At 46.7% G+C, this 19,607-nt stretch overlaps 1 protein-coding gene across 1 annotated transcript; it reads left to right on the forward strand.

The window, feature by feature from the left end:
• Window positions 1-7,517: 7,517 nt before the first annotated feature.
• MKS1 (MKS transition zone complex subunit 1) lies at window positions 7,518-19,372 on the forward strand. Its single transcript, XM_039732906.1, has 16 exons — window positions 7,518-7,853; window positions 8,593-8,748; window positions 9,084-9,181; window positions 9,355-9,483; window positions 9,793-9,897; window positions 10,620-10,728; window positions 11,587-11,643; window positions 12,544-12,586; window positions 13,075-13,137; window positions 14,179-14,249; window positions 15,035-15,098; window positions 16,586-16,693; window positions 17,215-17,348; window positions 18,019-18,101; window positions 18,192-18,289; window positions 18,766-19,372. Exons 1-16 carry the CDS (start codon window positions 7,518-7,520, stop codon window positions 18,870-18,872), a joined length of 1,761 nt encoding a protein of 586 aa, XP_039588840.1. The 3' UTR covers window positions 18,873-19,372.
• Window positions 19,373-19,607: the final 235 nt, after the last annotated feature.

A 19,607-nucleotide genomic window follows, 5' to 3' on the forward strand; every position in this document is an offset into this window, starting at 1 on the left:
AACACAAAGCTATAATTGGACAAATAACTCCAATATGCAAATGGACCAGAACTTATAAAAGTGAAAGACCCTGTGACTGGTTGTCCCTTTTGTGACCATTTGGGTTCACCTGGGGTGCAGCCCTGGCTGGGCTCTTGTGCTGCCCAAGGTGGATCCATTGAAGCCTTTTAATAAATGCCTGCTTTATTCTTTCACTCTGCCTAGCCTCTGTTCTAGGTCAGCCTTCACAAGGCATCACCGTGCCAGACCCAGAACTGGACCTGAACTCTGGTTGGAGCAGCAAGATATGACATGGAAGATGGGCAGCTGGATATGCAGTGGTAACCCTGACCCAGGTAAAAGAAATCCAGACTTTAGTTCTTAACAGCACAAAAAGCAGAATTAGTTACTTTAAATCAAGTGCTAAAAGTCACTAAAGGAAAAAGAATAAACATGTGGACTGATTTAAAATATGGCTTTGAAATAATACATACCCATAGAGCCATATGGAAGGAAAAGGAATTGTTATTGGCACAAAGGTCTCCTGTTAAGCACAGAGAAGAAATGTCACCTACAACAGAATGTACAAAAGCCAAAAGAAGTGGCTGTGATGTGCTGTAAAACCCATCAGTTTGAAAAATTTTCAGTTAATACAGAGAATCAATTAGCTGACAAAACAGCTAAAGAGATTGCTGAAAAAGATATCTTTGCATGAACATCTAGCAAGGAGTTGAATTTGGAATAAAAACCAAATTATAATAATCAGGACAGGCAGTTAGCCCCACCATTAGAAACTGCAGAAAGAAATAGTAGATGATTGGTGACCTCATGTGGGCAGATAATTGTACCTCCAAACATAATGTAAAATTATGAAAATGGAACTAAAACATCAGGAAACACATTAGAAAATAGAGAATATGGCAATCAGTTTACAAAGGTATTTAGTAAGCACAAAAGCGATAGAAATTATTAAGTCCTTTCTTGAAAAATATGTAGTTTGTTTGTAAAATAATCACAAGAAAGGGAGAAGGCCACCTCCAGAACTAGTAAAATGGGAATTCACCAGGTGATTGTTGGCAAATTGATTTTGCAGAACTGCCCAGGCAGAATTGGGACTGATACATTTTGGTACTGGTGATACTTTTTTTGGATGGCCAGAAGCTTTCCCATGTGGCACCTACAAGACAAGGCAAATCTCAAAAGTTTTGCTGAAATTAATATTTAATAGCCTTGGAACAAGCTCTTTTAAATCTTAAAAGGTACATCATTATCAAGATATCATTGGGACTAGACTGACATGTACATGATTTTTCAACCAGGAGATCCAGTGTGCACCAGAAACCTGAATTTTGGACCAATTCAGGAGAAGTGGAAGAGCGTGTATGAGGTTCTTCTGATAAAGTACATTACACTCAAAGTAGAAGGAATCAAGCACTGGGTTCATCACACACAGGTTAAACCAGAGAGCACATATCATTGTGAATGGCGGAAAATCCTTTACAAACGAAAATATGTAGGAAACAAGACTAACTAACTAACACTGGGTATTTTAAAAATTTATTTATTGTGGGGGGGATTTGTGTTAATTTTTTTTAGGGTTCTGTAACAACTTGCTTACCAATATCAACCTCACCAGAAAACTGAGTTCCATGGGGAGTCTTAGTCAGCAATTTGAAAAAAAAATATGGGAAGACATGTGGAAAGGAAATAGTACCCATGCCAACTGGACAGGGATAGAAAGGGAATATTCTTTATGATGGATACACAAGAACTATACTGTTGAGAATTATAGCATTTAAAAAACAGATATGGAAATAACCTCCAGAAATATTTATCAGCTGACAGATTGCACTGATACCCCTTGGGGTATGAGGGGTATTGGGGATTTCAAATACCAGAAGTCAGGAATAGCCCTCAAACAGGACAGTGGGGATATAGCCAGCAATAAACAGAAACTTTCCTGTACCCCGTATGACTGGCTTTTGGGAGTAGCTATACCCCTGCATCCGGCAGAATAAAGAATGCCTGCGTCTTAATGCTACATTGGTGTCAATGAGTTGTTTCTTATTTTACCTCATTTTTGGTAACAATATGACCAGCTGTTATCTACTACCTTCATGTCTCCAGGGGTTCTTGCTTGGAGGGTTGGTCCTGCAAAACAACACCAAATTGCCCATCTCAGCTGGAGCATGCTGTGTCTTTTTCCGCACAAAAACATTTCTTCCAAGAGATTTTCTGTGCACAGGCATTGCTTCACAGCCCCCACCATCTCTGGATCTCACCCAGAAGGAGACTCAGGCTCACCTTCCTGCCAGACCCAGAACTGGACCTGAACTCTGGTTGGAGCAGCAAGATATGACATGGAAGATGGGCAGCTGGATATGCAGTGGTAACCCTGACCCAGGTAAAAGAAATCCAGACTTTAGTTCTTAACAGCACAAAAAGCAGAATTAGTTACTTTAAATCAAGTGCTAAAAGTCACTAAAGGAAAAAGAATAAACATGTGGACTGATTTAAAATATGGTTTTGAAATAATACATACCCATAGAGCCATATGGAAGGAAAAGGAATTGTTATTGGCACAAAGGTCTCCTGTTAAGCACAGAGAAGAAATGTCACCTACAACAGAATGTACAAAAGCCAAAAGAAGTGGCTGTGATGTGCTGTAAAACCCATCAGTTTGAAAAATTTTCAGTTAATACAGAGAATCAATTAGCTGACAAAACAGCTAAAGAGATTGCTGAAAAAGATATCTTTGCATGAACATCTAGCAAGGAGTTGAATTTGGAATAAAAACCAAATTATAATAATCAGGACAGGCAGTTAGCCCCACCATTAGAAACTGCAGAAAGAAATAGTAGATGATTGGTGACCTCATGTGGGCAGATAATTGTACCTCCAAACATAATGTAAAATTATGAAAATGGAACTAAAATATCAGGAAACACATTAGGAAATAGAGAATATGGCAATCAGTTTACAAAGGTATTTAGTAAGCACAAAAGCGATAGAAATTATTAAGTCCTTTCTTGAAAAATATGTAGTTTGTTTGTAAAATAATCACAAGAAAGGGAGAAGGCCACCTCCAGAACTAGTAAAATGGGAATTCACCAGGTGATTGTTGGCAAATTGATTTTGCAGAACTGCCCAGGCAGAATTGGGACTGATACATTTTGGTACTGGTGATACTTTTTTTGGATGGCCAGAAGCTTTCCTGTGTGGCACCTACAAGGCAAGGCAAATCTCAAAAGTTTTGCTGAAATTAATATTTAATAGCCTTGGAACAAGCTCTTTTAAATCTTAAAAGGTACATCATTATCAAGATATCATTGGGACTAGACTGACATGTACATGCTTTTTCAACCAGGAGGTCTAGTGTGCATCAGAAACCTGAATTTTGGACCAATCCAGAAGTGGAAGAGACTGTATGAGGTTCTTCTGATAAACTACACTACACTCAAAGTAGAAGGAATCAAGCACTGGGTTCATCACACACAGGTAAAACCAGAGATCATTGTGAACTGGTGGAAAATCCTTTACAAATGAAAACATGTAGGAAATGAGACTAACTAACTAACACTGGGTATTTTAAAAATTTATTTATTGTGGGGGGGATTTGTGTTAATTTTTTTTAGGGTTCTGTAACAACTTGCTTACCAATATCAACCTCACCAGAAAACTGAGTTCCATGGGGAGTCTTAGCAATTTGAAAAAAAACATGTGGAAAGCAAATAGTACCCATGCCAACTGGACAGGGATAGAAGGGGAATATTCTTTATGATGGATACACAAGAACTATACTGTTGAGAATTATAGTATTTCAAAAACAGATATGGAAATAACTTCCAGAATAAACCAGAGAGCACATATCATTGTGAATGGCGGAAAATCCTTTACAAACGAAAATATGTAGGAAACAAGACTAACTAACTAACACTGGGTATTTTAAAAATTTATTTATTGTGGGGGGGATTTGTGTTAATTTTTTTTAGGGTTCTGTAACAACTTGCTTACCAATATCAACCTCACCAGAAAACTGAGTTCCATGGGGAGTCTTAGCAATTTGAAAAAAAACATGTGGAAAGCAAATAGTACCCATGCCAACTGGACAGGGATAGAAGGGGAATATTCTTTATGATGGATACACAAGAACTATACTGTTGAGAATTATAGTATTTCAAAAACAGATATGGAAATAACTTCCAGAAATATTTATCAGCTGAGAGATTGCACTGATATCCTTTGGGGTATGAGGGGTATTGGGGATTTCAAATACCAGAAGTCAGGAATAGCCCTCAAACAGGACAGTGGGGATATAGCCAGCAATAAACAGAAACTTTCCTGTACCCCGTATGACTGGCTTTTGGGAGTAGCTATACCCCTGCATCCGGCAGAATAAAGAATGCCTGCGTCTTAATGCTACATTGGTGTCAATGAGTTGTTTCTTATTTTACCTCATTTTTGGTAACAATATGACCAGCTGTTATCTACTACCTTCATGTCTCCAGGGGTTCTTGCTTGGAGGGTTGGTCCTGCAAAACAACACCAAACTGCCCATCTCAGCTGGAGCATGCTGTGTCTTTTTCCGCACAAAAACATTTCTTCCAAGAGATTTTCTGTGCACAGGCATTGCTTCACAGCCCCCACCATCTCTGGATCTCACCCAGAAGGAGACTCAGGCTCACCTTCCTACACAGCCCCCATGTCAAGGCTCCATGGGGTGTGCCTCTGCCCTGCTCTCCCCTAGTGCCCTGGGCTTCCCTGTGGGAAGGACAGGTTCCCTTTTCTGCCAGGGTGAGCCACAGCTTCTGCTGCCTGCTGGGCACAGGACAGCACTGCCATTCCCTGATGCCACATGCCTTGTCTGCTGTTATAAATGAAAAATGAAAAGTAGCCAATTTTAATAAAAAATAGAAAAATAAAATTTATTTCGCGACCGTAATGCAGTCTTGACAGCCACCAACCAAATCGGACAGTGTACCGCCCCCGGGGAGGTGAGCCAGGGGGACGTGAGATTGGCCTCTCTAGCACCAATTCTTCCCCGTCCACACTGGCTGCTCCGAGGCAGCAGTTCTTATACAGTTTATTTCGCCCGTGGCAGAATGTCTTTGTTTCTTTCTGGGTTCTTCATATTCAAGTTGGTTTCTTTCTTTGGCTCGGGCTGCACAAAGCCTTCGTCCGTCTGGGAATAGAATAATACACTTCCCTGATTCCCGGAATCTGATGGAAGGTGTTGATGCCTCTGGTCATCTCAGATAGGTATCTTGTCTGGGCCATCATCGCTTGGCTGTCACTGGGTGCATGTTTCTGTGAATGCCCATCTCCTGTGCAGCCGAAGTTTCCTTTGCATGTAAATATTGTGGTGCCTCTCTGTCCATCTGCCACGGTTTCACCATCCTGGGGAAGAATCTCTCCCCCCCACCCCCCCTGCCCTCTGTACCAGCAGTTTATTTTATACATATATATTTGATACATTTTTTATTTCCACGAATTACTAACCATATTTATAACATCTGCCATGGTGGCCTGCTGACCTCCACATGCTGCCACAAGTGGAAACGCAGCAAGGACAGGGCTCTGCCTCAAATGCTCTCCCAGAAGAATCCTCAGCTCTCCATGTTTACACAGCCCAGGTAAAAGGGAGTTCATGGTACAGCTGCAGGGAGCCTGCAGTGAGCCCAGCACAGAATGTGCTGAGGCAGCAGCAGAGAACAGCAGATGGGCGCTTTTGGGGTCGGTACCAGCTGTAAGAGACCACTACACTGAGGACATTGGCTTTGGAAGGTCTGACAGTCCTGCAATCCCCAAATGGGGGATGTTCCCTGCAGTCACTGAGTGCTGGATCTGGGCCAGAGCTCAGCTCAATCCCATTTTGAATAGAAACACCTTCCTTGAGATGAAGGTTGTGTGTTTGTGTCAGGCAAAGTTAAAACTTAGGCAAAGACAGGGAAAATCAGAAGGGCTTGTGCTGTAGGTGTAGAGGGTGCAATGACAGAAGAAATAGGAACATGACTGCTTACCCCAAAAAACCCCTCAAGAGTTGTTTTTCACAAATGGAAAGTATTTCCTCCTTTGCAGAACAGCAAAAAGTGTTTTTTATTATCTCAATAATCTTGAAAGCCACAATTGTTTTCCCAGTTCCAGGAAGACCAAGGACAAATTGCTTCCTTACTTTGTTCAGCTTGCTAGCATTTAGCTCATGTTGTTTGAGAGTGAGAAGGTTGAAAATCTCACACCTAAGACTGTCACTCAAGTAGGATTTAAATCGCAGCACAACAATTGCAAGTGCTTCCAGGAGGGTCGGGGTGTCCCTGGAGGTGAGGATGTAATTCTTTGGGTACAAGCTGGTGGAATCAGATTGGGCTTCTTGCCAGGGAACACAATTCTCACAACACTTATCTGGTCCTTTGTGCCATTTAGCTGCAGGATTTGAGGAATCACTGTGGCAGGACGACCCAATCCATCCTCTCCTGGCCCCAGACAGCTGGTGCATATGCATGAGATAACTTTTTACCCCTCGTTGTGCTTGATTTGTGGAAACCACTCTGCACCCTACAGAGAAGAAACAATGTCTTCTTTCTTAAAACAGACTGTGTCTGTGTTTAGAGAGCTCCAAAAATTGGCAACAGCATGAGGGTACTGGTGGTGACCATGAAGATCCAGGGACCGACTAGGAAGGGGGTAAGAAATACCCCAGAGAGGTGCAGGTTTAGGTGGCTCCTTACACACAGGTGTGGGTCTGGAGCTTGGGTTGCTGGAGGTCCCTCAGCATTTCTCTGGGCTGTTGGTATGGGGGGCTTTGTCCTGGGGCCTCCTGTGGAGAGATGTGGCGGACCCTCCCTCACAGACAGGCTGTGTAGACCCTCACACGGAGGGATGTGGGATTCCCTTCCCTGGAGGCCCTGGAACCTCCTGAGGGGAACCGCACACAGTCGGACATGGAGACTCCCTAGGGAGGTCGTGAGGACCCCGACACAGAGGCTGTGGGGGATCCCCCCGGGGGCCACGGGAGCCCTCACACAGAGGGGTGTGTGGCACCCTCCCTGACATAGAAGGATGTGTGGGACCCTCCTTCACACGGAGGGGTGTGTGGGACCCTCCCTCACACGGAGGGGTGTGTGGGACCCTCCCTGACATGGAAGGGTGTGTGGGACCCTCCCTGACATAGAAGGGTGTGTGACACCCTCCCTCACACAGAGGGGTGTGTGGGACCTCACAAAAAATTAGGTTGACCTTAACAAAACAACTTTATTCTCCTTAGAAAACTGAAATTGAAAACCTGACCCGAACACGAGCACTGAGAGTTTTTAACTTGGGCATATTTTTTGCAAATATCATCCATTTGGATCAGTGCATGGAGGGGTGTGTGGGACAGTCCCTCACAGAATGGTTTGTAGGACTGTCCCTCACATGGAGGGGTTTATGACACCCTCCCTCACACGGGAGGGTGTGTGGGACCCTCCCTCACACGGAGGGGTTTATGGCACCCTCCCTCACACAGGAGGGTGTGTGGGACTGTCCCTGACATGGAGGGGTGTATGGCACCCTCCCTCACACGGAGGGGTGTGTGGGACCCTCCCTCACACGGAGGGCTGTGTGGGACCCTCCCTGACACAGAAGGGTGTGTGGGACTCCCCCTCACGCGGAGCTTTGCGGGCTCCGTGCGCGGAGCGGGCCCGGCCGTGGGGAGGCTCCGGCCGCGCGGGGGCGCTGCCCGGCCGTGCCCGCCGGTTTCCCCGGAGCGCGGCCGCGCCGCCGATGCGGGAGCGGTGCCGCTGCGCGTTACCGCGGCCTCTCGCGCAGGCGCCCAGAGACCCCCGGAGGGCGAGGAGGAGGAGGTCGAGGTGGGGTGGCAGGAGAAGCTCTTCAGCCAGGTGGGTGCACGGAGAGGGGGGCGGGAGGGACTTCGTGGAATGGGTCAGATCGGAGAGGATCACTGGGGTCATCTAGTCCGGTTCCCCTGCTCAGGCTTGTGTCCAGCTGCCTTTGGAATACCTCTAGTGAGGGAGACTCCACGCTCTCTCTGGGCAACCTGGTCAGAGCTTGGTAACCGCACAGGGCAGAAGTTCTTCCTCGTGTTCAAGTGGAACTTTCTGGGCATCAGTTCCTGCCCGTTCCACTTGTCCCATTGTTGGTCCCCAAGGAGCAGAGCCTCGTCCGTGCTCTGACCCCTCCTTTCAGACACAGACAGGGATGAGGTACCCTCTCAATGTCTCTTCTCGAGGCTGAACAGCCCCAGCTCCCTCAGCTTTTCGTTGTAAGAAAGGTGTTTCTTGATGAACTTTGTCACCCTCTGCTCCAGGAGCTCCATGTCTCCTGTCCTGTCCAGAACTGGACGGGCCTGGGGGAGCTTCCTGACACCCCCTTTTGTGCAACTCACTGTGGGGTTCCTTGTTTCAGGGTGAGCTGCTGTGCCCAAGGCTTTTCAGGTGGGCATCAGTGGTGCTGCTGGCTGCCTGAGCAGTGTTGGAGCTGCTCTGGAGCTTGGTTATTTGCTGGGATTCCCAAAGGGTCTTGTCTCTGGGGTGGCTTTGGAAAGAAGCTGAAAAGTATTTGTGGCTTTGCCAAAGCTGGTGAGAGGCAGCTATTGTGCTTTACCTGTGGTGCTGTCAGTTTGAGGTGGATCTGTACCTGAATGAGTCAGCCTGCCAGACTCCCCTGGACTGGCAGTACCATGAGGAAATCCAGAAACTGGAGAAGGCTGGAGGTCGGAAGAACTGTCGCATCTTCACCTACACTGACCACGACCGATTCACCAACCTAGAGGAGGTACCAGCTCTCATATCTTGGTTCTCAGCCAGGCAGATACTCTGAGTGCAGGAGAACACACTGCTGCAAAGCAGTTTCCCTTGGTGCCCCAGACCTGGGGAGGGATGTCTCTGGTTCAGAGCAATGGTCAGGACAGCCAGAGGGACTTGGCTCTGTAGGAGCACTGCTCTGTAGTAAGCTTGCTGGGTTTTGCCACCAGAAAAGTGAAGGAATTCTGCAGTCATATAGCAATTTGTCCTTGCATGTGGTTGTGTGTATATCTGTTCCCTCCTGTAAGAGTAGAGCTGTGTTTGGGAAAGATGTCCAGTTAAGCTGGTTCCTGTCTGTTCTTGCAGCTCTGCCAGAAGGTAACTGACTCGGATCATGAGGTGCCATCGTATCTGGTCGAGAGGATGGCCAATGTGAGGAGGAGAAGACAGGACCGTAGGCCTGTGTGAGTTCAAACTTGGGCTTGGAACTTGTTCATGCAGGTTTCAGTGTGCCTGGTCCGTGGGATCTGGTGGCTTGTGCTGTGTCACACATGTAATCCAGCACTGTGACTCCTCATCATGGTGGGTTTGGTGCTGCTGAGGTGAGCTGTGACTGTTGCTGTTCTCTTGTTGACAGAGAAGCAAGTTCTCTGAAGTCAAAAATCATCACCTGGGAACCTTCAGAAGAATTTATAAAGAACAATCATGTAGTTAACACACCTGTCCAGACCATGTACATCATGGGGGACTTGGGACCTTATGGGAAGTAAGTAAAATCCTGAAGTGATCATGATTTTCCAAAAGAAAATCCATCTCTCCTCCTTACTCAAAACTCCTGTTTCTTTCATTAGTTAAGGGGGGAGAATTCCAAGAGCTCAGTAATGTGGGCTGCAATTTCTTTCTGTCTCTTTCTTCAGTTGGGAGGTAGCTGAGTGTATACATCCAAAAGGCTTCTAAACCAATGTAGGAAAGTGTGTATGTGTTCCCTTTTGTACCCACAAGTTCCTTTACCAGCTCTGGTGTTCCAGAGCAAGAGAGTGTCTGTGTTCTCTGTTTAGACTGTATTTTCCTTCAGGCTTGGTCACAGGGAGTATGAAAATGTGCTGTGCACAATCAAGGTGGATGGCAATGGGGTGATCACAGTGAAGCCTGACTTCACGGGCACCAAAGGAGCTTACCGGTGAGTGGGGCAGGGCTGGCACCTCTCCTGGGACTGGAGGCTAGGGGCTGAAATGGCTGTTTCCTGGCCACCCTTCGGGCAGGGGATCAGCATTTAAATTGAGAAATATTTCATTTATTTCAGAGATTTTTAGAAAAATATTATTGTGTGCTTACGCTCAGTGTCACTGTGTGTGTGCTGTGTGGGGCTTTGGGGCAAGTGTCTAGGGATGCAGGTTATCATGGAATCATGGAATGGTTTGGGTTGGAAGCAACCTTAAAGCCCATCTCATCCCACCCCCTGCCATGGGCAGGGACACCTTCCACTATCCCAGGCTGCTCCAAGCTCTGTCCAACGTGGCCTTGGGCGCTGCCAGGGATCCAGGGGCAGCCACAGCTGCTCTGGACAACCTGTGCCAGGGCCTCACCACCCTCAGAGATAATAATTTCTTCCTAATATCTATTCTAACCCTACCTCTGTCAGTTTGAAGGCATTCCCCCTTGTTCTATCACTACATCCCTTGTAAAATTGATTAATGCATGTGGTGGATGCAAGCAAGTCTTCCATTTTGAGGGAATGCTGCTGGCAGGTACTTGGGAGTGAGGAGAGGGCTGTGAGTGCCCTTGTCCCCCTGCACAGGCTGGGTAGAGGGGACACTGCTGGGTCAGGATGGCCCCATTGATACCTGTGCCTATTCTCTGCATAGTGGGGGAGTTTTTCCCATGTGTTTTGGGGCTCTGCAGGATCGAGCTGGATGGAGAGAAGCGAGAGGTGTGGGAATACACTATTGAGAATGCATCTGCCCAGGTGCACCCAGAGGAGGAGGAGCGTGAGCAGCGTGTGTTCAGAGAGGTGAGTGCTGGCCATGGAGCATATTCACTAGCTCTGAGTAACAGAGGCAGCTCAGATCATCATGGAGATGTAGCTGCTCGTGCTCGGCACGCCTGAAGTGATAAAATGTCACTGCCCTGAGCCTCATCGTGCTCAGGGATCTGAGAACTACAGCAAATACTCTCTGCTTCATACCTTATTCCTTAAAGAGACCTTGTCTGTAGTTGTCCTGCCTCTGGCTGCAGTGCTTTAGGGAGTGAGAACTGATGCAAGAACCCAAGTCCATGCCTTCCTAGGTCACCTGCAAGTGTTTTTCCTTCCCTTTAGAGCAATGGGCAAGCCCTTTCTTTAATCTTCCTCTAGCTGCCTGTATATTTACTAAATGATGTATTTTTACCTGTAATGTCCCAGGATATTGGGATCCCGTTTCACATCTTGATTTTTCTGAATTGCCTTTTTGTCTCTTGACAGTTTATGAAAGTACTTTTTGGTTTAGATTTTTACTTGTGCATTTCCTTACTGGTTTTGTGGTCACCAAGGAAATCATGATTTCACCACACTGATCTCTGCCTGCCCATTTCCTTGGAATAGTTTGTACCTGTGTTTTTCAGATATCATTTAAGATCTGATTCTTCAGAGCTTCTTTTCCCTTAAAACTGGCCTTGGAGAACCAAAGCTGAACTTCTGTGCAGTGTTAGCAGTTATGCATCTGTGTTCTATTAGATAATTATATTCTCCATATTTGTTGTAACAACCCCACATATGCTACGCCTGGTAATGATTTGAGTTTAAATTATATACATTTTAAGTTTTGCAGTACATAACAGCAGATATAATTAAAATGCCACTCTTTTTTGTTGTTGTTGTGTGTGTTCCCAGCTGTACGGGCGGCACAGGGATTACCTCAATGGGCTCGTGGGCTCAGACTTTGAAATGGTGAGTTCCAGAGGCACTGGCAGGGACTGGAGCTCTGTTGTTTGGGGTCTGGTGACCTGGCTCACACAGTTTGCACTTGCAGCACGGTCTCCAAAGACTGTTTTGCTCTGAATGGGGATTGGCAGCTTTTACCTTGTGGCTTCAAGCAGAAAATTGGGTCAGAAGGGACAAGTGGCAGTGAATTTGGGGTCTGCAGGAATCCATCCTGCCTGCTGAACACTGCAGTCTCTGTGAGGCTGTGTGCAGTGCCTCAAGGCCTCTGATTGTAGTACTCTGAGAAGGAAAGAGGGTTTGTGTCTTCAGGGACACTGATTGCTGTTAACTTCTTCAGTGTCAAACAGCTCTGTGTGTCACTTTGTGCAAATCAACAGCTCCTCAGACTCATGCAGTTTTCATTCTCACTGAATTATCTAAACAGCAATCTTTTTTTTGCTCAAATATTGTTTGACAATACAGTGAATACACATCAGTGAAATACAATACAAAACAGTGAAAGTTGTGCTTTCCAGTACTTTGATAGAGTGCTGCCAGTGCTTCCCCCTGCTCCCTCATCTTGGTCAAATGCAGGAACATGACAGAAGCAGGACTGTGATTTCTGCAAGTGGCTTCTCACTGTGTGTTATATTGATCTTGACATCTGTAAGAGACCTATTTACTGAACAGTAAATTCCTGCAGGCTGGGCTTTGGGGGATTTGGTCTCTTTAGAGTCTCTTTCCAGAGAGACTGTTCACTGCTGGAAGTGATAGGACAAATCATGCCTACTCCCTGGCCAGAGCAGTAAATCATTCATGTCCTAAAACCCATGAAATATCTGTGTGAGATACTGTTGGGAAGGAATTTTTGAGGTTGCACCAGTGGTTGTTGAGCTCTTTACCTTGTTTGTCTGCTAATTTTTCCAGCCTCTTCCTGGTACTCTGAGACTTTTCGTGAATGGAGAAATAGGTGAGTTCTTATTCTAAACAGAGCCAGTGTGGGTGTGCTAGGATAGCTGAGGGTGTGATCCAAGGATTTTTGAATCCCTAGAATCAAGAGGCCCTAGAATCCTTTACTTCCTCCTTCTCCTCCCTGTTTCCTGCAGACTAATCCCTTGAGAGGAATTTACAGGTTGGAGGTTACAAATGCTGTAGCTGTTCTAAGAAGGCATAGATCTGAAAAAAGGAGAGCAGATTGCTATAATATCTATTAATTTCCCAAAGAAACCAATTAAATGTGTGAACTCCCTCATCTGGTTAGTGAAACAGAGACAGGGCTAGTCTGGAGGAGGAATCTTCTCTGTGGGTTGTCTCCTGTTACTTTGAAGGCTTTTCCCAGCTTCCAGCAGTAACTGATTTTCCTTGAGGTTATTGGTGGTGGCTCTCCCAAAAATCTACAGTGAATGCTGGAAGAATTCATGTGGAATCAAACAGCTGAAGTTCATTCTCTCTCCTCAGTTTCAGCTCAAGGCTATGAGTATGACAACCTTTATGTGCATTTCTTCCTGGAGCTGCCTGACCGTGAGTATTCACATTCCCAGCCACATCACAGCAGCTGAAGAGGTGAAACAGGCTTTGGCTGGTCCATCAGACCAGCTCTGCTGGGAGTCAGCAAAAATTAGTGTTGAACTGGGATCTAGTCAGAGGCCTTCAGAGCTAAATGGCAGAACTCAGCTCAGTGGTGGTGACCAGTCTGCCCAGACTTCATTCCTTATCTTGCAGGGAACAGCTTTCCTGTGCTCCCCACCACAGTGACCTTGTCTGATTTCAGCTTGCCATCATGCTTTGTGCTGATATTAACATATTAAATTTTGATGGATAAATAAGGCTCCCAGCACTTACATGCATATCCTGCTGCATGTTTAATTCTCCTAAAGCTATGGCTCTGCCTCCCCTCTCTGGATGTATCTGTCAGGATACCACTTCTGCTACTCAGTACATTTAGATAAGGCTCTGCTTTTCTCTTGACATGAGTTGGTGCTTTTCATGGACAGTTCAGGGTGTTCTAAAGAGCAGTGCCTGGAGCAGGACAGGGAAAAGTCATTTGAGGAACAGCTGAGAGAGCTGGGGGGGCTCAGCCTGGAGAAGAGGAGGCTCAGGAGGGACCTTCTCACTCTCTAAAACTCCCTGACAGGAGGGTGCAGCCAGGTGGGGTCAGGCTCTGCTCCCAGACAAGTAACAGGACAAGAGGAAACAGCCTCAAGTTACACCAGGGGAGGTTCAGGTTGGACATGAGGAAGAATTTCTCTGTGGAAAGGGTGGTCAGGCATTGGAAGGAGCTGCCCAGGGCAGTGGTGGAGTTCCATCCCTGGAGATGTCCAGGGAATGCCTGGGTGTGGCACTCAATGCTGTGGCCTGGTTGACCAATCTCCAAGGTAGGGATTGGTCACAGGTTAGATTTGATGATATTGGAGGGCTTTTCCAACCTGAATCATTCTGTGAATGTCAGGGTGGGTAACCTTTTTACCCCAGTCATCAGTCATCACATTCTCCTGTTTGGAGCTGCTCTGGTTTGTGAGTTTGGCCTCACCCCACGCCTTCATCTTCTCCTGTCCCCTGCAGAGTGGTCAAGCTCCCCATTCCAGCAGCTCTCAGGAGTGACGCAGACCTGTGCCACCAAGGCAGTGGGCTTGGTAAGGACACTTTAACACCTGCAGAGCAATTTGAACAGGCAGTCTCTGGAGTGGAACATGTGTAACAAGCTATAGATAGATTCAGCAAATGGCCTGAGTTGGGGGCTCCTTTCACAACCAGAGCATGGTTGGGATTCTCCTTATTCTAATCATACTTGTCGTTTTTTCAAGGGTACAAATAATTTTTTTCACTGTCTCCAAATAAAACTGAACCAAATAAAACTAATCCCAAGCATTTTCTGGAATCTCACTTTTTTATTCATTTTTGCTGACTGATTGCTTTTGGAGCTTTGATTTTTGTGTTCTCCAATGCTCTGAGTTAACCAAGCATTGTTCCATCTTGCCTGGGGCAGGAATGTGCAGAGACTCTATGTTAATTTTGAATTTTATCAGCTTTTTAATGTTTTTTATATGTTTTCATATTACAAAAATAATTATCATACAACATTTTAGTAATACCATTGTTTGACGTACTGTGCTTGGCTTGGCTCCTGTAAAGTATGAGGCTGCTCTGTAGTTATGCAATTGACTGAGTTTTCATTTGAGGTGTGTCACTCCCCTTTTCCATTATTTTCAACATCCTATTCCATCAACATGGCACTAGGGAGTGTATGCAGGTCCATCCTGCAGTCACGTGTTTGTTAGTGGGATGCAATTGATCTTTGTGGGCAGCATCACCTGCTTTCTACCATTAGTTCCTTTCTACCAGCTCTCTATGCCCTCTGCAATGCTGGTGATGAATTCTCTTGTCCAGGAGTCTGATCTCTTCCCTGTTTTTTTTCTAGGACAATGTGGCATACTTCTGCTACCCCTTCACTGTGGACATATTTTACACCCAAGAAGATGAAGGTGTGTTTCCTTGTTACTCTGAAATCCTTTGGTCCCACTGTAGCTGTCATGCTGTCTGTCCCATTGGAGATGAAATGACAGAGGGAAATGTTTCTGGTTCAACAAAAGTTCACCCTGTCACCACACAGCCCCTGGACACATCCTGTGTTTGCCCTGTCCAGGAATCCATTAACATTTTTATGGATTCATTGATGTTGCCTTGTTTCTAGGCTGTAGGCAGCATTATCCAGTTGGAAAACTACTTGGATCTTGGCTTGTCTCTTTAAACCTGGAGTGCAGGGCTATGTTGCTGTGCCTGCACAGAGCCCTGGGATGCTGCAGCTGGAGAACCAGGCAGCTTTTTTATACACAGCTAAAACTCTGTGCTGAGTCTTACATTTGTAGACGTGCTCAGTGACCTGTATAATCCCTAGATAGTTCATGTCACTTTGAAACTTCAGCTCTATTTTAAGCTGAGCTTCTCTGCTGCCTGTTCCTGCTGCTTCTTCACCAATCCTATTGCTCTGTGGATACAATTGCTAGGGACAGCACTGTGGCATGCCTTGCCACTTGAATCCAATGTACACTTTGGATCTGGGTATTCAACCAACACTAATGAATTTTCAGACTAGAAAAAACAAAATGAGTTTGTTTGACTGTGGAAAAAAGAAATGCTTGGAGAGATGTAGGAGAATCCAGGTTAATATTCCTCCAGTAGCAGTGGGAAAGGTCAAAGATAAACAAGTTCTGCTGTTTGGCTTCAGATCATTCATGAAAGGTTGTCTTGTCTGCTCAAAGGTAATTGACAGCCCAGTCTGGACTTGCTCTTAAAGGATTTTGCCTAATTTTTATCCTCGATAATTCTGTTTTCATCCTCAAATCTGAGGGTTCAACTTTTATAGGGGAAACTAATCAACTATAAATCTTCGTTAGTCATTGTAGAAGAAACACGGAAAGGACTGTGGTGGAAGTGTGCTGGAATGTGTCCCGAGAGGGAGCAGAACTGGGGGAAGGGTCTGGAGCACAAGGAATAGCTGAAGGAGCTGGGCAGACTCAGCCTGGAGAAAAGGAGGCTCAGGGAGGATCTTCTCACTCTACAGTTCCCTGTGAGGAGGGTACAGCCAGCTGGGGGTTGGGCTCTACTCCCAGGGAACAAGGGACAGGACAAGAGGAAATCTCAGGTTGCTCCAGGGGAGGTTCAGGCTGGACGCTAGGAGGGATTTCTTCCCATAATGGGTGTCAGGCACTAAAAGGGGCTGCCCAGGGAGATGATGGAGTCCCCATCTCTGGAGGTGTCCAAGGAACAACTGGAGGTGGCACTCAGTGCTCTAGTCTGAGTGATAAGGTGGGGATTTGTCACAGGTTGGACTTGATGATCTTGGAGGTCTTTTCCAAGCTAAATGATTCTCTGATTCTTTGGCTTCCTGCTAGTGGAGTTGGGTATTTAGCATGCTTTTTCTCACTGATAGTCTCCTTCCCAAAGCTGTGACCTGCTCCCCATCTTGCAGACAGTCTCCCTCAGTGGCCTGTTCTCTACTTTGAGGTCCTATCCCTGGATTTCTGGCAGAGGTATCGTGTGGAAGGATATGGGTCCTTGGTGCTGCCAACATGTCCAGGTAAAGCATCCTTGGGACATTGTGTTAATTGTCTGGGAGAATGAGTTGAGTTGCTCCTCTTGGGAAGTGATTCAGCCAGTCCCAGGGAGTTGGTGTACTGAAAGGAGCAGTCAGCTGTCTGGGGTGCAGCAAAGAAGAATGTGAGGCACATCTGGAGCTGCTGCCCTTGATCCTTTGATACTGCCATCACAACTGGTGTGATAAAGCTCTGGGGTGATGCTGTGCATCCACCTGTACAATGGCAGTAACTCTGTGTGTCCCACATGGGATCTGGGGGTAACCCCTGTGTGCTATGGGGAGATGCTGCTGTTGGGCAGAGGGCTATTTCAGCGTTGGCTGTGTGACTAGAATGGGCTGACTCAAAGGGAACGTGCTTTTAGAACATTTCTGATGCTCTGCAGTGTTTCCATTTCTAGACAGCTCTGGGTTGGGTCAGCAGGTATCCACCTGCCTTTGCTGTCCTCTGTGGCTGAATACATCAGAGGTCACAGCTGCTAAGCTGTCCTCTTGTCCTGGGCCAGGTGTCCACATGCTCACCATCCCTACCTGGCGTCCTGTGGGTCTGGGACCTGTTGCTGAAATGAGGAGGTTTTTCATTGGGGGATCTCCTGAGCTGGAGGATTTAACCTACGTCCGGATACCATCGACCTTCAAGGTGGGCACAGCTGCAGAGGAGCCTCTTGAGTTTTCCTCTTGGGTTCAGGTGTCCCATTGAACAAGGATGAGCTGCTGGTCGTGTCCCTCTCACTAAAGAAATGTCTCCTCTGTGAGTCTTGTAATCCTGAACAGAGGAATGAGCAAGCACTGAGGCAGAGCTGTGCCTTCTGAGGAGTGAGCAGCTTAGAGAAGTGGGGGAGCATGGGCCAAAGCCTTCGCTTCCCCTGCTTATACAGTGTTGGTCAGGTCAGCATTTTGTTCCAGCTGTAGACTTCTCCTCGGTTTTTGTGAGGAATTTAGGCTGTTTATTATGCCTGAAACAGCTTCCAGAACAGAATAGAATCTTCAAGCAAGAAGGTAATGGATGTGAGGCAGGTAGAAACTTTATGTTCTTCAGTAAGTTGCAGAGGTGGCTGCTGGTGTAGTGAGCAGGGAGATGTTAGTGGCACCTTTGTGTGGGAACAAGCCCTGAAGCCGTTGTTGGAACCCTGCCCAAGTACTGCACTGTCAGCTTGCACGTTTAGATCCTGTCCTCACACAGCCTGGAACTATGTGCCCTTCTTTCCAGCCTTGCAGTGAAGGGGGGATTGTGCCCACAGGAGTTTGTGCTCTGGTGGAACACGCTTGTTTTCCCTGTGGGGTTGCTCTAACCTGTGCCATCGCTGCAGGGAAAGCGCTTGAGCCGCTTTGGCTTCCGGACAGAGACCACAGGGAGCGTCACCTTCCGGCTCTATTGCCTGCAGCAGTCCAGGTGAGTGCAGCAAAGGGAGTATGAGCTCCATCAAATCCCTCTCCTGTGCTGGTTTTGGCAGCCCTGACCTGCTGCTGTGCTCCTGTGCAGAGCCTTTGTGGAGAACAGTGCCCTGAGACAGCGCATGCAGAGTGTACTGGACCGACTGGGAGGCTTCAGCCAGCAGAGCTCTGTCTACAATGTTTTGGGTAGGGCCTTCAGTGTCATTCTGTCTTGGTGAGATTTGGCTCCCTTTTTATAGGGTGGGCAGGGTATTTCAGGATAATCCATTACTGTGGAAGTAATTCCCCTCCCTGTGAGCTCTCAAAGTCCATGGCAGAGGTTAAATGTTCTGCTCTGAGCTGGCAACTTCAGGAGGCATCAGCTCTGAGCAGGCAGGAGGGATAACCACTGTGTGAGGGCACAGCCTGGACTGGGCTGCCCAGCCTTGCCTGGCACTGGGCAGAGCTGGTAGCACTAAGGCACAGGCTCTCTCCCTGATTCCATTGTGTACAGAAATCAGAGAGCAGCAGGTGGAGCAGCACCAGGTGCTTTGGTGCTGTAACCTGTTCATAGGAAGTGGGATCCTGCACCAGGAGAGATGATGTTCCCTGAAAAGACACATCCCTCCCCTTCCCTGAGGCTGTCTTACCCATTCTGGCCTGCTGTCACCTCTGTGTTGTAGAGGCTTTCCAGCGGGCTCGGCGCCGGATGCAGGAAGCGCGGGAGAGCCTTCCCCAGGACCTCATCAGCACTTCTGCCTCTGCTGTGCCCCATCCCCTGGAGCCCTGAGCGTCACCTCTGCTTCTGCTTGGAGCACTTGGCATCCCCCCTCCAGCACAAGCTCCCACCCGTCAGCAGGAGTCCCAGTGCTGGTGCCTGGAAGCTTCAGAAGCCCTTCCTTTGTGCTTTTCCTTGGATGGGAGAGAGAGCTTGTACCACCTCCAGACCCAGAATTTGCATTTCCACGAGTATCTGTGGAAGGAGCCCAGTTTTTCAAGGCCCTTTGTTACCAGGCTCTAACAATACAGCCAGTTTTTCACATTTCTTCTGAAAGATTGGCATGGAATCTGTGAACCCTGTAACACCTTTTCAGGGATTGAAAAGGAAATAATGAGAAAAATTGTAAATTTAGTTTTCTTCTTAGAGAAGAGGGTGATGTTGAAGGCCAAGGCATGGATGCTTTTTGAGATTAATGGAATCAATAGATAACTTCTTGAGAAATGCTGATAATTGTTATTAGCTGTTGTGTACAGGACAATCAATAGTAAAATTAATCCATCCACCTCTACCTTAAGACTAATTCATTCCTAGAGAGAGAGCTCTCTGCCACATGTAATATAAGAAATTAAAGCAAAGAAAGACAGATGGAGAACAAGACAAAAGGATTACATTCTGCATTTTCTTGTGTGCCCATAAGGCCTGGCTCTGCAGTGGTGAGCAGGAAGTTTCTTTGTTCAGGAGCACAATTGAAAACACACCTTCCCCTCAGTTCACCCCAGAGCTTTGGGGGTTGGAAGGTTTGCA

This window comes from Passer montanus, unplaced genomic scaffold, assembly GCF_014805655.1.
Source record: "Passer montanus isolate IOZ18808 unplaced genomic scaffold, ASM1480565v1 scaffold81, whole genome shotgun sequence".
Classification (NCBI taxonomy): domain Eukaryota; kingdom Metazoa; phylum Chordata; class Aves; order Passeriformes; family Passeridae; genus Passer; species Passer montanus.

Bases quoted from the DNA above. Each gene is read 5' to 3' on its own strand.
- MKS1 (XM_039732906.1), top strand. From the start codon at position 7,518: ATGGCACCCTCCCTCACACGGAGGGGTGTGTGGGACCCTCCCTCACAC. The intron at 14,250-15,034 runs GTAAGGACACTT...TTTTTTTTCTAG, and splicing joins CCACCAAGGCAGTGGGCTTG to GACAATGTGGCATACTTCTG. The intron at 18,102-18,191 runs GTGAGTGCAGCA...GCTCCTGTGCAG, and splicing joins TATTGCCTGCAGCAGTCCAG to AGCCTTTGTGGAGAACAGTG.